General features: G+C 41.7%; 1 protein-coding gene across 2 annotated transcripts; it reads left to right on the top strand.

Moving 5' to 3' along the window:
* Positions 1-430: 430 nt before the first annotated feature.
* Positions 431-8955, top strand: fbxl5 (F-box and leucine-rich repeat protein 5). Of its 2 annotated transcripts, none has more exons than XM_053430176.1 (11): positions 431-591; positions 1237-1452; positions 2330-2425; positions 3809-4004; positions 4697-4882; positions 5014-5115; positions 6002-6156; positions 6279-6361; positions 6537-7265; positions 8049-8197; positions 8565-8955. In XM_053430176.1, the coding sequence occupies exons 1-11, from the start codon at positions 508-510 to the stop codon at positions 8639-8641; spliced, it is 2073 nt and encodes a 690-aa protein (XP_053286151.1). In that variant the 5' UTR covers positions 431-507; the 3' UTR covers positions 8642-8955. The 2 variants fall into 2 exon arrangements, with proteins under 2 accessions (XP_053286151.1, XP_053286150.1); XM_053430175.1 differs by having other exon boundaries at positions 4990-5115.
* Positions 8956-20042: the final 11087 nt, after the last annotated feature.

Below are 20042 nucleotides of genomic sequence, written 5' to 3'. Positions count from 1 at the left end.
ATTTTGTAACATTTTTAATTGAGAGGTTGTATCTATAGAATATATAATAGGACAGCAAAGAAAGACCATACATGTAGTTGAGCAAAACTATGACATGGATTCAGAAAATGGGAAAAATAGAGAGAACATAATTAATTTTTCACAAATGACACACTGGTTGAAAATGTGCAGTTAATACAATACACATTAGTTGTGCAGTGTTTCTTCAGATGGCCCTGAAGAAATATCGAGCTTCACACATCTGGTCTGTCAATATCTCGTCTCCAATATCTTCCAGTCTGATCTAAGTAATATAAGTAGAGTTTGCTCTGAGGTTTATGTTACTCTTGTAGGTGTATTTTCAAACGTAAAAGTCTCATAACGACTTTCCAAATATGTCTTTTCAAAACGTTGATCTCAGAGCCCACGTTTGTGGCTCGGTGGTCACGTGGGGTGCAGCAGCACACGCCTCCTTGTTGACTGTGTCGCGGACTGTGTGTGGATGACGCACTGAGGCTCAGCGCGAAGATGGCTCCCTTCCCGGACGAGGTGGATGTTTTCACTGGCCCCCACTGGCGAATGAAGCAGCTGGTGGGCTTATACTGCGAAAAGGTGAGTCCAAACGACCGTCCGTGCTTAACTTGCAGTTTTACAGCGGGATAAATGACGCGTGTGGCCCACGGACCAGTGAACGCCACATAGCGCGCTAGCGAGCTAGCTTGGCTACTTGGGAAGCGTTCGGTGTCTCCGTGGTCAGACTCGTGAACGTCAAGTCAGCGTTGCACAGAGACTTCCACTCAGCCAGCACTGTGGGACCTGTTTCCGATTATCCTGCTCAAACTCAGAACAACCCATCCCCTGTCTACTCAGATAGGACATGCTAACAGCTTTAGCTAGCTTGACTCACTTGCAGGGTAGCTTGTTATGCAACGAGAATCAAGTGTCACTAAATAGTTTACAAGGCTCCCACGAACTGCGATACGAATATAACACTGAGCATCTCCAGGCTGACAAGGCTAACAAAAAAGTCCCTTTAGCAAAACCGACTAAGGCACTGCGTGTTTTCTAACGTAATCTGGAGCCAACTGCTGTAACGTCACTTTACAGTTTCTGCCGTAAAGACGCTCACTGCAGCTGTTCTTTCTCAGGGCTTCTACCGGACCTACCATTTTTCGTGATCTACCGCCACCAGCAAAAGTTCTAGCGCTGTTATTTGTCCAGGAATCTTGGCTGACAGTTTTGTTTGTTTTTCCACAGCTGTCAAAGACCAACTTTTCCAACAACAATGATTTCCGCTCATTTCTCCAGTCCCTCTGCGCCACCTTCAAGGAGTTCAAGATGCATGAACAAATCGAGAATGAGTACATTATCAACCTGTTGCAACAACGCTGCTGCACTGTGTACAATGTGCACTCTGACAACAAACTCTCAGAGATGTTGACCCTCTTTGAAAAGGGACTACACAGTGTTAAGGTAAATAGGGATAATTTTTTTTGATTGATTTACTTTTGACATGGCTCAGCAGAAAAATACTAGGCTTTACCTAAGAGGGTCATATGTGAGTTGTGCAGAACTCAGCTGATACTTGCTGCTCAATGGTGGGGTAGAACACTGTCATTAGAATAACTACCATGTGAGTCAGACAACAGTTGTAGACATCAAAATTGTTATTTTTCGTGTGTACATGCTAATTGTAAGGACAGGTAATGTAGTGTATCTCTTTTAAAATGTTATTTATTTATAAGCTTTTTGACAATTTGTTGCACCCAACCAGGTTTTTGTGTAAAATCTATGGGGTTACGAATTAAGACTTTGATATTAAGAATATGGCAAAATTAAGAAAGAATTAGTCTGGATTGTTTAAGGGAGGGGTGGTTTTATTTATGATCTGCCTAACAGAGTGCAAGACTTATTGTTCTCTCTCCAGCCACAAGCCACCCAAAAGCATGGGCTCATCAGGATGATGCAATTGTGTAAATCTTAACATCCGCTCTGCCCTAGTCGGTTTGGAAAACAGACAGCAGCATTCTTCTGCTTTGGGTTGAGAAAAAACGTTTTTTCGAAAATTTCCGATGATGTCATATTGAACATCCTCACTTGATTAAGAGACTCTTAAGAATATTAGCGCAGAGAAGATTATACAACATAATTTCCATATTGAATAATCCTACTGGGATATATGGATGACCAGACATTTGGTTATAAAGAGAATAAAAATACCTAATAGTAGATATTGTAGATGCGATTGTAAAGACTGAATAATTAAATATTGTAGATGTGCCTGTAAAGATGTCTGAACTTGTATGCTCCTCACTGATTTCCTTGTATTGATAATTGTTCTGTGTTTTAGAGTGAATATGAGCAGCTTAACTATGTCCAGCAGCTGAAGGAGAGACTAGAAGCTTTCACACAAGACTTTCTGCCCCACATGAAGGAAGAAGAAGAGGTACAAGATGGTTGCTTATCTCTGTTTTGTTTTTTTACTTTTTGATTGGTTGAGAAAGGATGGATAAAACTAAACTGCGGTCATGAACAACAAAGGAAAGAACAGAAAACAAACTAGAAAATACCTCCCTAGAAAATTGTAATGTGTGAAGCGTGCTTCCTGACGGGTCCAGAGACTGTTTTTGAGAGAGAGAGAGAGATATTGATTGATTGGTTCTTTCGTTCTTTCGTTCTTTCTTTCTTTCTTTCTTTCGTTCTTTCTACTGGCCCACTTGAAAAAGGTGAAATCTTTCACCATTGAAACTTTCTAAGATAAAAGTTCTTCCCGCTGTTTTTTGCAATTTTTGGGTGAACCTTTCGGCGAAAGTCTTACGCCGGGTTCACACCGGAAGCGACGCCGAAGCGCTGCGCATTACTAATAATATCACATACTTCTGCTGTTCATCAGCCTGCAGTAAAAACGGCATTTAATCATTTTTTTCAAGCATATACTTACTTGTTGCTCCAACATTAACTGCAACAGCGTCCCAACATGTACCTTTTTTGGTATTTATACAACATATGCTGAGAATCAACAACTCAAGTTACTTCTCCACTTCAATGATTAATTTAATGTCATCCATGTTGAAGAGCTTCTCCGCTGTTAGCTCCGGTAAATGTCGGGTGTCGAGGGTAAATTACGTATTCTCTACTCAAGCCTATGTGGAGAATACGTAGCCCCCCCCCCCTCTCTTTTTTATCTTCATGACTGCTTGTGTGGCTGTAGTGGATGGGCAGAGGGGGACATTTAATAATGTGGTTGGTAAAAGTGGTAAAATTAAAACTCCAAGACAACAGAACGTGAATACAAAGTATGGGATGCATATTTGATCATTTATATCATATAAAATATGTCATCTATATCGTTTAAAATCATTTTTCAGTGTGTTTCCTGTCGCAATACGCTCGCGTCAAGCGGAAAAAATAGACTCGACGCCGAAACGATCGCTTCACGGCGCGAGGCAGCCGCGGCACAACGCGGCGCTTCAGCCTCCGGTGTGTTCAGCACTGCGGTTTAACATGGGAGTGGATGGGGGCCAGAGGATTGGCGCTGCGCTTACGCCTCGCTTCGGCGTCGCTTCCGCGTCCAGTGTGAACCCGGCGTTAGAAAAGTCATAGCCCACCATTCCCGACCAATGTGTTTATTGTGCATGTGCAGGAGAAGTAGCGGGACAAATGTATGGCAGAGGAACGAATAATAATAAGTATGGGGAATAATAACATATGTGCATGCATTGCATTACGGCACACATAATTAGTGGAAACTCATTTTAAATGCGTTTGTTCATAGCTCAGTAATTTGCAGTGTTTGAAACCGCTTGTAAACTGAGGAGATTGTTTCCAGGTGTTTCAGCCTATGCTTATGGAGTACTTCACCTATGAGGAGCTCAAAGACATCAAGAAGCAGGTGATAGCACAACACTGCAGCCAACATCAATGGGACTGTGCCGCTGAGGTACTGAAGGGCTTCACTTTGTGGAGCCAGGCGGAGGAACTGCAAAAGGCCTTTAAATATGCGGATCATGAGAAGACAGATTATGGTTAGTGGGTAAATTCATATATGTTGAAACTGTTGTGTCTCAAACCTGATTTGAGGTTCTTTCCCCTTTTGCCAGTTTGTCCTGAAAGTAAAATGTTGGTACATACAAAAGTTATTCAAATGCAAATAATATTGTATCAAAAAATCAAAACCAGTTTTATACTTGATCTAGTAAAAATACCAACAGAGCTGAATCCAACTTGTAAATCTAAAGATCAGTTTTTTTTATATCATTCACAGCTGCTTATTTGTAGCATTTGTAATATTTTGGTCATTTGGTCTGACCAACATAGCTTTTAAAAAACTTCCGTTTGAATAAACAATGATCACATTGCAACAGTAACATTAAGATCCTGCTGTGAAATTGGGGGTTTTCCCAGCAGTTGCTGATGAGACATAGTATGTATTCAAGTGTTCTAGTACGCCATGACATTGTCAGTGAGCCAATTTACACAATAGGGTTGAGTGGTGTTTGGGTTTTTTCTGATCACGTGCTTAATCTATACTTTTAAAATGGTTCCAGAACCAGATACTTGCTTTTATTTATGTTGAGAGCAGCCTTTTTGTAAATTCTAAATATTATATTTTTTAAACGGGACACTGTTGGACTTTAAGTCATTACCGTTGAAAAAGATCTATGTCATACTTTTGGTATATGACTAACAAGCTAAGCTCTTTTTTTGTCTTTCTCAGAACTGGAAAAGAAAAAGGATTCTTCAACCCACATCTCCCAGCTCCCTACAGAAATTATGCTGAGGCTGTTCCATTATTTGGGTCCTCAAGATCTGTGTCGCTGTAGTCAAGTGTGCAGCTCCTGGTCAGAGCTTTCTAAGACCGGCTCTCTGTGGAGGCATCTCTATCCTGTGCGCTGGGCCAGAGGTAAACCGCTGAAAGCTGGCGAATACCTTAGAGCAAAGACTTTGTTGTATTCAGTTGAATATGATGTAGTAGTACACTGCTGTTAAATGTGTGTGTCTGAAATGTAGGTGATAATTACTGTGGTCCACCAGGGGAGCTGTACCAGGAGCCCGATGACGAGTGGGTGAAGAGTCGGCAGAATGAGGGTCGGGCCTATCAGGAATATGATGAGGATGCTGATGTTGATGAGTCTGGTAAGATTTTGTCTTCACAACTCAGTTAGTGACTAAAATAACAAAACAATTACATTACATTTCATTTAGCTGACGCTTTTATCCAAAGCGACTTACAACAAGTACATTCATCCATGAGGTACAAACCCAGAACAGCAAGAATCAAGCTAGTACAATTTGATTCAAGAAAAGCCAATTTATTATTCCTAGTATGCGATGTGACATTTTCAGAAAGTGTAATTAGGGATGTGCTTTCCCTACTTACAAACCCTTTCATACCCTTTGGTAAGTAAAAAACAAATTAAATTTTTTATACAGCATCTTAAAGGTCTAATCGGTATGAAAAGGAACAGGTGGTTGTTTCGGTTTGGGTTGGCGCAGTTGGCTTAGTGCACAGTGCAAATGACTGAGACACAGAAAGAAGCACTGCGTTACTTACAGTTTACTGACTGGTAAAAACTGTTCACAGTCCAAACATTTATGAAAAGAGTCCAAATTAATACTGTGAGCAGACTTGGTGGAGCTGTGCATGGCTCCCTAGTGCCTGCCCCGGACATGGTGCTGTGGTTGTGCTAGGTGCCTTATCCCTTGGGCTGTGGAGCAGTTTGTGTTCCATGCGTCGGTAGCCAGTGTTTATTTATCGCAAGTCATATCGTCATCGCGACTTCAACAGCATAATCGCATATTGCATGTTTTCCTAATATTGTGCAGCCTTAGTTCACATAGTTTTGTTGTGACGCCCGTCACCTTTATCTACCTTCTATGAGTTTGCACTAAAGTGAGAAAGGTGCTGCCTTTAGACCTCAGGTTCCACTCTGACATAAATGTAGTAAACAGACTTTTGTCCATTCTACCAAAGCAACCATTAAAAACGGAAATTCTCATGTTGTTGTTTGTGTCTTGTCAGATGTGTCGGACCACTCAGTAGGCTCTCTGGCAATTAACAATGCTCGGCGGGAGAAGAAGCTTCTGAATGGGATTATCCAGAATCTACTGCCAGCTGTGGGCCCATCTGTCAAGTCTATTGTTTTGGCATACAGTTCTACAGTCTCGAGTAAAATGGTATATCATTTGTTTATTTTTTCACTCTTAATTGTCCAGTACGTGAATATGAAAAAATATTAGACAGAACTATTACATAACAGATTAAATTAATGTTGACTACATTTTTTTTCCTTTCCCAGGTCCGTCAAATCCTCAGTCTTTGCCCCAATATTATTCATCTGGATCTGACTCAGACTGATGTTACAGATTTCGCATTTGACAGGTAAATGTAAACAATCAGTGATTTCTGATTATGCTATGGTATCATTTACAAAGTTTATATACTAGAGCCACAATTGATGAAGCCCTAAATTTGCTGAGTGCCAACCCTGTTCAGATTTCTTATGTGCAGGAAACATAGTACTCACCACGTGTTCCTTGGATCCTCCTTCTTACAGCTGGTCATCTGTTGGAGCTTGTCTCTCTCTGGAGCACCTGGATTTGTCGGGATGTGAGAAGATCACAGATCACACCCTGAAGAAATTGTCTTTTGGGCTTGGCGACCTCACGTCTTCGACCTGCTTTGACAAGCGTGTAGACCGACGAGCCAAGCTCCTGAAAAGCTCCACAGTACCCATCACACTCATGGATGAGAGAGACCTTCATCCAGTGGGACGGAAGCGACAGGCCATCGTTTTCAAGCAGGGGACTGGTCGTTGGGGGACTGCCCGCAGGCCCGCACAAGTTTGGGTACTGGACTCCTCAGACCTTGCTGATATCGAAGACGCTGCAGAATGGAGCGGTCGTGGTGGAATGTCTCTTCCTGATGCAGAAAACTTCGTTGAGACGCAGCTTTTGGGAACCTCGTGTTCTTGTAGGAAGAGCAGGGGACGCGGGCACAGGACAAATGCCTCCTTTTTACATCAGCAATATTCCATGACTGGGGAAATGTTCTGTGGTCACTCCACCTGCTGCACTAGCGACATGGCCCTCAGGACTTTTATTGGGCCCCAGTGCGAGTCAGGGACCACCAGAAACATCACTGCAGAATTTCGGACTAAGTGCTCCTCATTTGAGGGCCTGCAGTGTCTGGAGCCTGAAAACAGGACTGACCAATCAGAGACAAAACGCTCACTGAGATTCCTCAGTCTCTCTGGATGTTACCAAGTCACAGATTTGGGCTTGAGGTAAAGACCATGCATTACTGTTTTGCAAACACATCAAAAAATCTCACTTCCTTCATACTTAAAATTGCCTGAACTTTCCAAACTAATGTGGGTTTATTTGGAGGTTAGTTTCTTCAGAGTGTAGTAATTCAGTGGCAACTAAAAACAGAACGTGGTGCATGACTGTTGTCATTTGGGAATGGACACATTGCCACTTAGCTTGATAAACTTTCTCTATGCAACCCTTCACACACACACAATTTGTGTGAGATGCAGCGTGACTGTTTTTCATAATCACAAATAAGAGCCTGACAGATTTTTGAGCCTTGATGCCAATACCAATATAATGGAGTGAAACATTTCTGATACCGATTATTGGCTGATAATTCCCAAGATGTTTATATCACACCCTTATGTCAATTCTTTGTAATTGAAGCTTTAAAACCCTTATTATAAATAACAACATATTTAAAGAAAACACAAACTCAACCAAATATATATTTTTATTTCCGAATTTCTTATTGAAAATGTTTGCATTGTTTGTTCTGTAAAAATATTGTTAATAGAATTGTTGGCACATATTAGCAAGCATCACAGATGCATTTGTGAAAGAGAGATATTGGCAGATTTTTATTGGCCAACTCAAAGTGGTTCGGCTCTTGTCAAAAGGCTCATCAAGGTACATCTCCATTAGTTGACACCTTAGCTCAGGTTATTAGAGAGAGGCAGGCTTTGCAATTGAGACATGATTATCAGTTTTTATGCACTGTAATGAGGTTACATTGTGCTGTGTGTGTGATTCAGGGCTCTGTCTCAGCGCGGAGGGCTTCCTGTTCTGGAGCATCTCAACTTGTCCGGCTGCCTCTTCATCACTGAGGTGGGGCTGCAGGAGCTGGTGTCTGCCTGTCCTTCCCTCAATGATGAACACTTCTATTACTGCGACAACATTAACGGTAACACAAGTCAAACACAAATTCATACATGCTCATAATCTAGTACGGTATTGTGTTTGTGTGTAAATATATAAATTTGGAATAGAAATGATATGTGAGGTATTGCAATGTGGCAATTGTAACACACATTACTAACCCCACTTGCATAGCATGTGCCCTAGTGTAAGTAACCATTGCTGCTGAGGTGGAAGGTAAGTAGGTATTACAGTAGCCAGTATGATTTCTTCAGCATTGTGTGCCATATGTCTACTTCATTTATATGATAACTTGAGAATTTGAGAATATTGTGGATGTGAGGATGCTTGTAAGCTTTTCCAAGTTGGCATGCAGTTGAGTAAGATAATTACTGTGTGGTGTTTCTCTTCAGGTCCCCACGCAGACACGGCCAGCGGCTGCCAGAACCTACAGTGCGGCTTCAGAGCCTGCTGTCGCTCTGGAGAGTGATCCTGCCTGGCTATGCTCTCCTCAAATGTCAACGTCTCCTTTTTATTGCACTTTATCCTGGGAAAACCATTTGCTGTATTTTGTGTCACTTAAAAAATGTTTTGGATGAAACTGTAATTTTGCTCCTGTATTTTTCCATTTCCATCTATATTAAATGGAAACAATCTTTTGGAAAAGGAAACTTATGATAAAGGAATTTAGGCATCTGCAAATGTACATCCTGTTTCCTTTTTTTGGTTTTGAAAAGTAAAAAGTATAGAAACAAACACCAAGTACCAAGTGTTTGCTGTATTTAAAGGATTTCCACAAAATTATTTGGATTCATGCTTCTTCCTTCTCCCAAAGTTAAAAGTAGTAGATGCCATGTCGGTCTACACGGAGGAGGCAGAACATTGTGATCGCAGTTGAAGCAAATACTAAAACACTGATTATCTTGTATCATTGGCACACATACAATAAGATGACATTTAACATTTGAATTAGCAGATATTAGTACAATATAGTCAGCTTTCCTACTGCTTCACTTTTTTCATTTATTGTCTAAGCTGGTACAAATCCTTCAGGTCAAATTATGTGGCTACTTTAGATGAGTTTTATTACATTACATTTCATTTTGCTGACGCTTTTATCCAAAGCGACTGACAATAAGTGCATTCAACCCCGAGGGTACAAACCAAGAAAAAAAGGCAAGACTACAAAGTGCTATATTTAAGTGCTACTAAATTGTTAATTTCAAAATTGTATTCAAGGTATAGTCCAGGGCTAGGCAACCTTTACTATCGAAAGAGCCATTTTGCCCCTTATAAGTTATAAGTTATATATATAGTCATACAATATATATAAAAACTATAGTTTTTTGCATTAATTAAATTATATAACGAAAATAAAAAAATACTGTTGACATTTAACTGCTATTTTTACCTGTTACAAAAAAGGAAAACACCAAACTCTTATGAAGAGAACACAATACATGTGTAGGCCTACTTTGAAATAAATGAAACACAGAACTATGCTTTTTTTGCTTATCTCCAGCTTGGTACTTTTCAGCAGATGCTGTGTGCTTGCTCGCGAAATGTCTAAACATATCAAGCAGACAGGTAAAACTGCATCGTTGGCAGTGAAAGCAAATTAATCTGTCCACGCAGAATTAAACTCTATTTACCTCCCAGACTTTCCTTTTTGGGGATTTGTCCCTGGTTAGTTTACCGAGGCCGGGAGTCGGACACTAAAGATTAGCGACCTGCAGGGAAGAGAGCCGGGACGTAATAGGACGTGACGCATATTTTAGTTGACGTAATATTAAAACAAAACCTGAGAGCAGGTCAGACTGGAGGCGGACACAGAAACTGATGGTCGGTACAAACCAAATGCAGCATCTGCTCTGATCAAGAAGCTGCGGCGCTGATCTCTGATCAGCTGTGATCAGAGAAACTCGGTGTTTTCACTGTTTCAACTGTTAAGAAGAAGCCGGCCAGTCACTGAGCTGCTGCTTCACGTGAACGAGCTCTGATCTCACTGTGTCTCTCTGAGCGAGTGAGCGGGGCGGGGGGTGTAGCCCCGGGGCCTGTGTGTGCGTCCGCTATCTGTGAGCGCGCGCACACACACATACACACACACATTCACCCGCTCCTGGTATTTCATGAGGGCCTGATACAGGGCCGGCCCTGGCAATGTTGGCGCCCTAGGCGAGATTTAAAATAGAAGTAAGCAGGGGGCATTCCCAGGACGTTTTTTGTAGATTCGTGCAGGAGTGAGTTCTCACCTGGTCTGTGCATGAAGTGGAAGTCAACCTGAGAAGCTAAACTTGAACGAGGACATCCAGAGGGGGACAAAGAGAGACAGCTTTTTCAGGAGGCCGGATGTTTGATTTGATTAATGAGTGATCAGTGCCCCGTACTCCTTGTGCTAGTTGATGGGAACAATATGTTATTTATTTGATCAATATAATCGAATAACCGAATATAAACTAGAAGGTTTTGCATGAATTCTCTGAATTATATTAAATTAAATGTGTCCCACACTGTGATTCATGTAAGGTGTCAGAAGCCAAGTTTGCAAAACTACTGGGTTATTCTCTAACAATAGGTTTTTGAAGCATGTTAAATCATCTAGTATCTAAAATCCAAAAATATAAAAGTAACTTTTAAGTAAGGCTGTCAAATATATGTAGTAATCACAAAATAATTAATTTATTTATAAAGTGTTTATCAAAGCAGCATAGAATGACGCAGATGAACCGGTTTGGTCCAACACTGTCTTCTCTCTCTCTCATCTTCTTGAGCCGGATTGGGCCCGTTTGCCCACTTGCACCTTTCCGAGTGGCTGCAAGTAGTTCCCTCCTTCTGACCGTGGCTTGGGAGTCTTTTGGTCTGTGATGTGGATAAGGAAATGATTTAACACTTGATCTTAAAGCAGTTATTTTACATTTTTTTAAATGCACATTCTGAACTGCACATGCATGCAGATCCATGTGGGACGGCTCTGTTCTACCCTCTGCTTCACCCCTTCTAATCCTGATGACATCACACAGTGCTATACAATGCCAAAGACTATATCATTCACATTACTTCTGTGCACTTGTCAAATAAACACTGTAACAGTATACAATGATCAAGACAGGAAGATATTTCAAACTCCGGTTCCAGCCCCCCACCTGTTGCCACGTTTTGCATTCATTTTGGCAGGCTTCTCATCTCTCATCCCAGCAGGGCCCATGTTTGTCTTCTTTGTTGAGGGGTTGCCATTGGATGTGGGATCATGTCTGTCTCTCATTCTCTTGCAACGGTTCGGACCCGTTTGCCCACTCGCACCTTTTCTAATGGCTGCCAGTCGTTCACTCCTTCTGACCGTGGCTTGGGAGTCTTTTGGTCTGTGATGTGGATAAGGAAATGCTTTAACACTTGATCTTAAAGCAGTTATTTTACATTTTTTTAAATGCACATTCTGAACTGCACATGCATGCAGATCCATGTGGGACGGCTCTGTTCTACCCTCTGCTTCACCCCTTCTAATCCTGATGACATCACACAGGGGTATAAAATGCCAAAGACTATATCATTCACATTACTTCTGTGCACTTGTCAAATAAACACTGTAACAGTATAGAATGATCAAGACGTGGGATCATGCCTGTCTCTCATCCTCTTGCACCTGTTTGGGCCTGTTGTCCCACTTGTGCCTCTTCGAGCGGCTGCCAGTCTTTCACTCCTTCTGACCGGGGCTTGGGAGTCTTCTGGTCTGAGATGTGGATAAGAAAATAATTTAACTCTTGATCTTAAAATAGTTATTTTACATTTCTAAAAATTCACCTTCTAAAAATGCACTTGGCTCCAGCACCATAGTTAATGAGAGTTGTATCATTTTTCCCATTGAACTCTGAGCAAAAAAACAGAATATTTACCAAAATGTTGAACTATTCCTCTACAATATAAATAATTACTCAGAAAGATATTTCAAACACTCACCTGTTGCCAGACTTTGCATTCACTTTGCTGCCCTCCTTGGCTGGGCTGGCAGAGCTGCTGGAGGAGTCCTCGTTCAGGGACATTTGAAGGATCACCTGGTCTCCATGTCCGCCATCATCAGAGCTCTGATCCCGGCAGATGTCCATCAGATCCTCACATGACTTCACACTGGAAGACAAATGAAACTGCTGAGCCAAACATCTTAATCACCTTATATCGCTTATATTTTACACCCATGTCCAACAGCACAGACTTACACAGACCATCTCAGCACAGACTTACTAGAGGCGGTTTTTGTATGAGCCTTGAAGATGGCTCATCGTGATGAACGGATGCTGGAGAATTCTGTCGGGGCTAATTCTTTCATACTGACTCGTCATCAGCATCTCCGTCATTAGGTCGATAAAGCACTGCAGGTCACAATATTCAGCATGGGCATCTTCTACACAGACAGGATGATTCCCCTTTAACAAGATGAGGAAAACAAACATGTTAGATGTCCTCGTGTTTGGATTATAAAGACTGTTATAAATTCATCCAGGCTGGTGATCTCAAACTAGAATTGAACCTATTGACTGAAATGAAGAATTGTCTAATCAGATAGATTGCTCAAAAGACAGTGGATGGCACAGGGGAAAGAAACACAGTCTGAAGGAACGACACCATCATTAGTGAGCTAGTGGAGCCAGCTAAATGGTTGTAAAATAGTTTGATACCATAAATCTGCCTTCCATCCAATATCTTGGCCAGAACGCATGTGGTAGGAGGTTTCCTTCATGCTGTGGATCTCTAATTGCAAATGCAATTTGCCTCATCTGTGGAAAAAACACAACATTGTGAGAGTTAGTTAACTTCAAGTTTACATTGTTGATCATGTACATCACGTTCATTTCTATTACTGAGACATATGGATGAAGTGTCTCTGGTTTGTCTCATTAGTAGAATAGTAAAAATCTGTGAACTTCTTCTGGAAACTCTTTCACTATAATCATCAAGTGTATGGATTTGAAAATACACAAACATCACGGCAGAACTGTACGTGTTTGTTGTGTTTTAAGTGCCGATACTGACCAAATCCTCCTCATCATTGGCACGGAACAGCGGTGTGCCCATTGACAGCTCAGCAGCAATGCAGCCGAGAGACCATACGTCGATGGCCCCGCTGAAAGGTTCGTCATACAGAATCTCAGGAGACCTTAGGATAAGAAACACAAACATATTACTGAGGTTTAAAATTTGTTAAACTCCTTGTTACTGTCAGTTTCTGAGATATAAACCTGATATGCCAGCGTACAGGAATTGTCCAATTATTTACAGCAAACACAGGTGTCCCAGGTATACAGATGTGCTGTCAGTTACTTACCTGTACCACAAGGTCTGGATGGTTACACCGGTCATTTTCTCAGGATCATCGAAGGCTACCCCAAAGTCAATGAGTTTGAGTGGCTGCCTGACACGATCCACCAACATGATGTTGTCTGGCTTCAAATCTGCATGAATGATTCCTGCGCTGTTCAGAAAGACCAAGGATGCAGCTAGCTGAAAACATGAAAAGCATAATAATAATGAGCTACAGAGTTCCTTTCATCAACAACAACTGTAACAGTCACTTTTTAGCGACCAAGTTTACCCTTCACGCTAGAAAGCAGTTACTGTAAGAGCTTGAGTTTAAAAAACAAACCTGCTGCAGAATGGGGCGGATCTGCTTCAGCTGAAGATGTTGACCCGGGCTGATCTGTCTGAATTTATGCAGATCCATATCCAGGAGCTCAAACACAAGACAGTAATGTTCCTTGTAGAAGAATGACTCGTACAATCTGACGATGTTGAACCTGTCTGAGTGGAGCTTCTTCATGGTTTGAAGGATGACCTCCTCTTCTTGTGCAAAGTCAATGTCTTCCTGCATTGGATGACCATACCAAAGCCGCCGTTGCCAAGATATTTCTGGGCAAGGTAATTTGTAGTGGGGGAGGGGATCAGGTCTCCTTTACTGATATTAAACTCATTGCTTTGAGACATGGTGACGGAGTAGTTATGCTGTCGATGTTTCACACTTGTCAGGAGAATAGAAAAGAAGGAAGTTAGATGCAGCAAAGTATGCCAGTTCCTATCAGCCAGGTAAGTAGCATAAGAGTGTACACACCATCAAGTTCAGTCCTTGTGTGAATCTCTATAAGTACTAAAAGTAATGCTTACATCAGACACTTTAAAGACAGATACATATTGTATGTCTATATACATCTAATTTCAAGGTTGATAATGAGAGAGCCTCAGTATCTTTGATTGTCTAATTAGTTTAAAGCCGTATCTGTCATTTGTAGTGATTTCCTTTCTTTTATGTGAATTTTCTTTTTTCTTCTCCTTTCATCATGATCTTTCATTTCAGTGGTTCTCAAAGTGGGGGAGGCGCCCCCTGGCGGGGCGCGGACACTCTCCTGGGGGGGGCCGCAATGTCACAGACGGAAAAAAAAAGACGACCTGTCACTGGTTAGTGAAAGCTCCCTCAGTGGCGAAATGCTAGGGGCTGGACTGACACAAACAAATCAAATACTGTTTCGTTCCTGATCCACCAATCAAAAGAGGAGTGGTATCATTTCAACGCGAGTTGCACGTACGCTTCCAAGTATAAAAGACGACACCCTGCAGAGTTTGTGCGATTGCTCTTGTTTCCTCTATCATTCAGATATTCATTGCTTTATAAACAGTCTTTTTAAAGACTCACTCCTTCCTTAGTAATACCTTCCTGCACTTGCAGCAGGCCTATTCGTAGCCTGATTTAAGGAGTAATTTGCTCCACAGTCTTTTTTAGAAAGCTCATAGCCTCAAGAGCTAGCCTTCTAGCTAGCTAACTTCTTCCAACTGCAGCGAGCCCTTTTCTCCTTAACACCTACCTTTACATCTTCAATCATCCACCGTGTTGCAACAAATAAAACACCAGCACTTGAATACTATTCTGTGCTGTCCCTGTCTACATTGTGTACTGTTAGTTTTGTCTGGAACAATCGCCTAGCACAGCCTTATTCATTATTCGTGTGCAAGTCGCTCACAGCCACACATACAAACACACTCACAAGACCATGACGTTGCAATTACAACTTTATTAACATCACACACACTGTATCAGCAAACAAACACAACTATGGACAAGTTTCTGATTCGTAAAAGTCCGGCAATCGATGCGCCAGTTGTGAAGAAGCCAAAGCTTCGCAAATATGACGAGATCTATTTGCAGTTTGGTGTCACTGGCACGACTGAGCAAAGTCCTCAGTGTGTTTTGTTTGCCGAGGTGCTGGCAAATGACAGCATGAAGCCATGCAAATTAAAAAGGCACCTCGACACTAAACACCCGACTTGAAAGAGAAGCCTGTGGACTTCTTTAAAAGGTAAACGTGATGGCCTCCAGCAACAACAATCCACCATCTCCAAGCATAGCATTGTCTCCAAGCTATCTATCAATCTATATATTGTGGTGTAGTTGAGGGCGGTGTTGGCGGGCGGCGCGGGGGGGCAACTACCCCTAACCAGCTTTGGGGGGGGGGCCCAGCTTGCGAAAGTTACTTCAGAATGTGCAAAGCTAGGCCTATGGGAAGGAAATAAAGCTGTTGAGCAAAGGAAGCGAACTGCCACATCACAATAAGCTGCACCAGCTTGATCTATTTCTTGACACGGATGGGCTTCTCAATGTGGGAAGAAGACTCTGCCATTCAACTTTCTCTGACTCTTTCAAGCACCCAATTGTCATTCCAAAAGAGCATTATGTGACATCACTGATAATAGCTCATAGCCACGAAAGAGTAAAGCATCAGGGAAAAGGCTTCACCATGAACGACATCAGACCTAGTGGCTATTGGATTCCTGGTATGAGTAGAGCAGTTTCAGCGTTCCTCTGTCAATGTGTGACTTGTCTCAGACTCAGGAGACCGCCAGAGACCCAAAGAATGAGTGACCTACCTGTGGAACGTGTAGAGCAGACAGGACCTGTATGGAGCAAAAAGATAGCTATGTGTGCAGTTTCTACCAGAGCAGTTCTAGAGTTGCTGGAGACAGGAATATCTTCACAACATCATCACAAGACAGCGTTGGCACACTCCAAGAAGAAATCTACAAGTCGGCGATATTGTGATGGACGTTGATGTATTGTTGCCCAGAGGTGAATGGAGACTTGCCAGGGTTTCGTAGACAGTCAGTGGTAAAGATGGGCTTGCGAGGAAGGTAAAAATCTCAGTGGGAGATAAGAACTTGAATGTAAAGGGTAAACGCTCTGGTAAACTTTCTGTGTTGGAACGTCCAGTGCAGAAGTTAGTTCTGCTGTTGGAAGCTACTTAAGCTATGTATCAGTGCAAAATGCACTGATAGAGTAGATGATAAATTGTTATTGTCATTTGATACAAAACACTCATAATTTGGTGGGAGTGTAACTAACCCAACACGTGTTATTGTTTATATCGGCAGAAGTGTCTTTCTGTTATTTTATTGTGAAATGTTACATGCTTTTTTTTTAAAATGGTTTCGGTAGAGTCACGAACTTCCTGGGACGACGGAAACTTCTCGAATGAAAAGGTTTATGTTTTTAGCGACCCTCCGAAAAAGCACAAGTTCTTACGGTGTCATAAGGTGTTTACGGAGATATAAGGACGACTCAAATAAACGACCAGAACATCACTTTAAGTCTCGACCATCTTTCGGGGGATCTGCTTCAGTCTTATTTAGGATACATTTATATCGTTACCATTAATCTTATGCCACTTGCCCTGCCCATTTCTGGTATCCCCCCTTGAAATCATGTGATTTGACATGACCCAATGTCAAGATACACCTGACTAAGAGAAATCGCAAACTAAATGTGGCAATAACGGTATAAGGAAGGAACAAGAAGGGAGCACTTAAGTGAAAGCAAATTAAGTACAATATAATAAACTAGACATTTTTAAGAAAACTGAAATAAAACACTGAAAATTTGGAGGGGTAGTATGGTTCTCAGCTAGCCTGGATGCCAGACAAACTTAGCCCCGCCCACAACATTTGAGGTCGGGAAGTCCGGTCTGGAGTCGCTCCGTTGGGGAGAAATTATGCCCGGTTCGAAAGTGAACGGAACAATCAGATTGTCAGGGCGGGCTTTATACGATGATGGACAGATGATCAACAGTAACGTAATCAACCACGTCATCAAAGTACGCTTGGGTTGAATTAGTTTTCAACAAACATGCCTGCCGCTGGAGAGCTGAGATGTGTAGATGCTTCCATTGAGTCTGTTTTAGAAGACATCGACAGCGCATTCATTTTCAAAGAGGAACAGAGAACGCGGAGGCGACGCCAAAGCGCCGCGCTAATCCCTATCGCGCTGGCGCTTGGCTGTTCACACCGGACGCTGAAGCGATGCTGAACCCCCGGGCAGCGCTAATAATATCACCCGTTGATCCAGTAGTATAAAAGCAAGCATATACTTGCTCCAACATTAAGCAACAGCGTCCCAACTTTTGTCTTTTTTGGTGTTGTCTTTATACAACATGTTCCGAGGATCATACAACTCACTGCACTTCTCCACTTCAATTATTAATTTAAAGTCATCCATGTTGAAGAACTTCTCCACTGTTTGCTCCGTTAAATGTCGGATGTCGAGGGTAAATTACGTATTCTCCACTCAAGCCTATGTGGAGAATACGTAGGCCCCCCCCCCCTCTATCTCTTTTTATCTTTATCACTCCTTGTGTGGCCGTAGTGGATGGGCAGAGGGGGACATTTAATAATGTCATTGGTCAAATTAAAACTCCAGTACAACAGAAAGGGAATTCAAAGTATGGGATGCATATTTGATCGTTTATATCATATAAAATTTGTCATCAATATCGTTTTAAATCATTTTTCAGTGTGTTTCCTTGCGCGATACGCTCGCGTCAAGCGCAAAAAATAGACTCGACGCCGAAACGATCGCTGCACGGCGCGAGGCAGCCTTGGCACAGCGCGGCGCTTCAGCCTCCGGTGTGACCAGCACAAAGGAGTGGATGGGAGCCAGCTGTTATTTAAGGCTTGGCGCTTCAGCGTCCGGTGTGAACCCGGCGTTAGTAAATAACTCACAATGCGTCGCTTAACATACGTCACATACATTACATACATTTTTTTTCTGGTTCGGTTGAAACACGCCCCGTAATCACAGACCAATGGAGCGGTAACAGACTCACATTCTGACTAGAATTGTGAGTATGACAACGTCAGGCTAGTTCTCAGCAAGATCAAGCTCTTCTATTAAGTTAGCTGGAGTTTCATCACATAATCACAGGTTCTCTTTCATGTTTGGAAGGGTAAGGTGAAGTGAGGTATTCAGCTGCAAGATGCAACTTTACCACTAGATGTCACTGAATTCTACATACTGAACCTTTTATACCATTACGTTAAGGCAAGTCTAAAAACAGTAGGTTGTGGGCTGGGCTAATCAGAAAGTCGGTTTCACAACAAAAGGTGAATCAAATTTGGGAAGTCTGAACCAGGCTAATTTACAAAGCAATGTGCTCCAATTTGCCAATGATACGTTTAGTCAAGCCCTCTGCTAATGTGATATCTCTACTTGGGAGACTCCGGTAAATAGAATTTACATGTAAGCATATTCAAAAGCCATCTTCCGGGGAAGGTGGATTCTGAGTTTTACCCTGGTATCTGTTTTCACACACAAACACACACACACACACACACACACACACACACACACACACACACACTTGTAGTTTGCTTTCTCAGTGATTCTCTAACGTGTACACACATCCTCACCCCACATGAACACGCACACTGCTGCCAGAAGTGTCAAGATGATGGACCAGCCCATGAGCCTCTATGATATGAGCTGCTGTGTCCCACAATGCACTGCAGTGAGTCATTTTTAATTTGTACCTAATCAAGTTGTTGTTAATGAAGAAAGCTTGTACAACTAAAGTTAATTTATGAGGCTTGATATGTTGATGCTATTTTCAGTAAAAGAGTCTGATTCAACCTCTGGACTAAATTCATGCTGACATTAATGTAGCTACTGATCCAACTCAATGTTTTACCAGAGTCAGAAGATGACAACTGTGGTGAACTATCATCGTGACGGGAGACACTTCATCATCCATCTACCATGAACCTCGATTCACTTATTTTATACCTACCTACATAAAAGAATCAAAGAACCAGAGGACCAAAGGATCATAGGACATACAATCTTACAATTGCATCCTAGAATTCCTATATGTACATTTGTGACTTTGATCTGAACCAACCGTATCCATGGCAACAATACACCAAAATAAGAAAAAAATAAAATGATACATTTTCACCACGTTCTAATTTTCTGGTATGTTGGTAAGAATTTGAGCATGTTAAAGTCCTGAAAAAGCCTATTCATCTGCCTGAAAAATAATAATAATAATAAATAATCCTTACAATTTCAATAGGGCCTCGCTGTCTGTCAGTGCCTGTCAGTGCTCGGGCCCTTAAACCATTTCACTATGTTTTCAGACCCTTTACAAAGCATGAGGATGAGTTACTGTTGGCAGAGATTAGAATCTCAAGTCTTTTGCTGCCTTCAGACATGCAAAACACTCCAGATAATGTCCTGAAATTATTGAGAGGGGCCTGTATTTAAGATACAAGAATGCAAATCTCAGAGTCTCGTGACTTTATATAAAGTTTCTCCTGCCAGCCCCCTAGTAAAAAAAAGGATATTAATGAAAATGACCTGATGTGAAAATATAGCAGGATATTACCGTGTGCGATTAGGCTGTTTAAAGATCCTTTTGAAGTAGTGCATGCAAAACTTGGTGTGTTCAATATGGTATTGAAAGCCAAACAATCCAAAAACATGTGCATTTGTAACGAGCAAACTATGTAAATAACAAGTTGAAAAAAACGTTGATGAATGCAGTTGAAGCTAGAATATCTACTCATGTGTTTGTTTACCAAAAAGC

Source organism: Pleuronectes platessa, chromosome 9 (assembly GCF_947347685.1).
Source record: "Pleuronectes platessa chromosome 9, fPlePla1.1, whole genome shotgun sequence".
Lineage (NCBI taxonomy): Eukaryota > Metazoa > Chordata > Actinopteri > Pleuronectiformes > Pleuronectidae > Pleuronectes > Pleuronectes platessa.
This window is presented reverse-complemented; position numbering and strand designations above follow the sequence as displayed.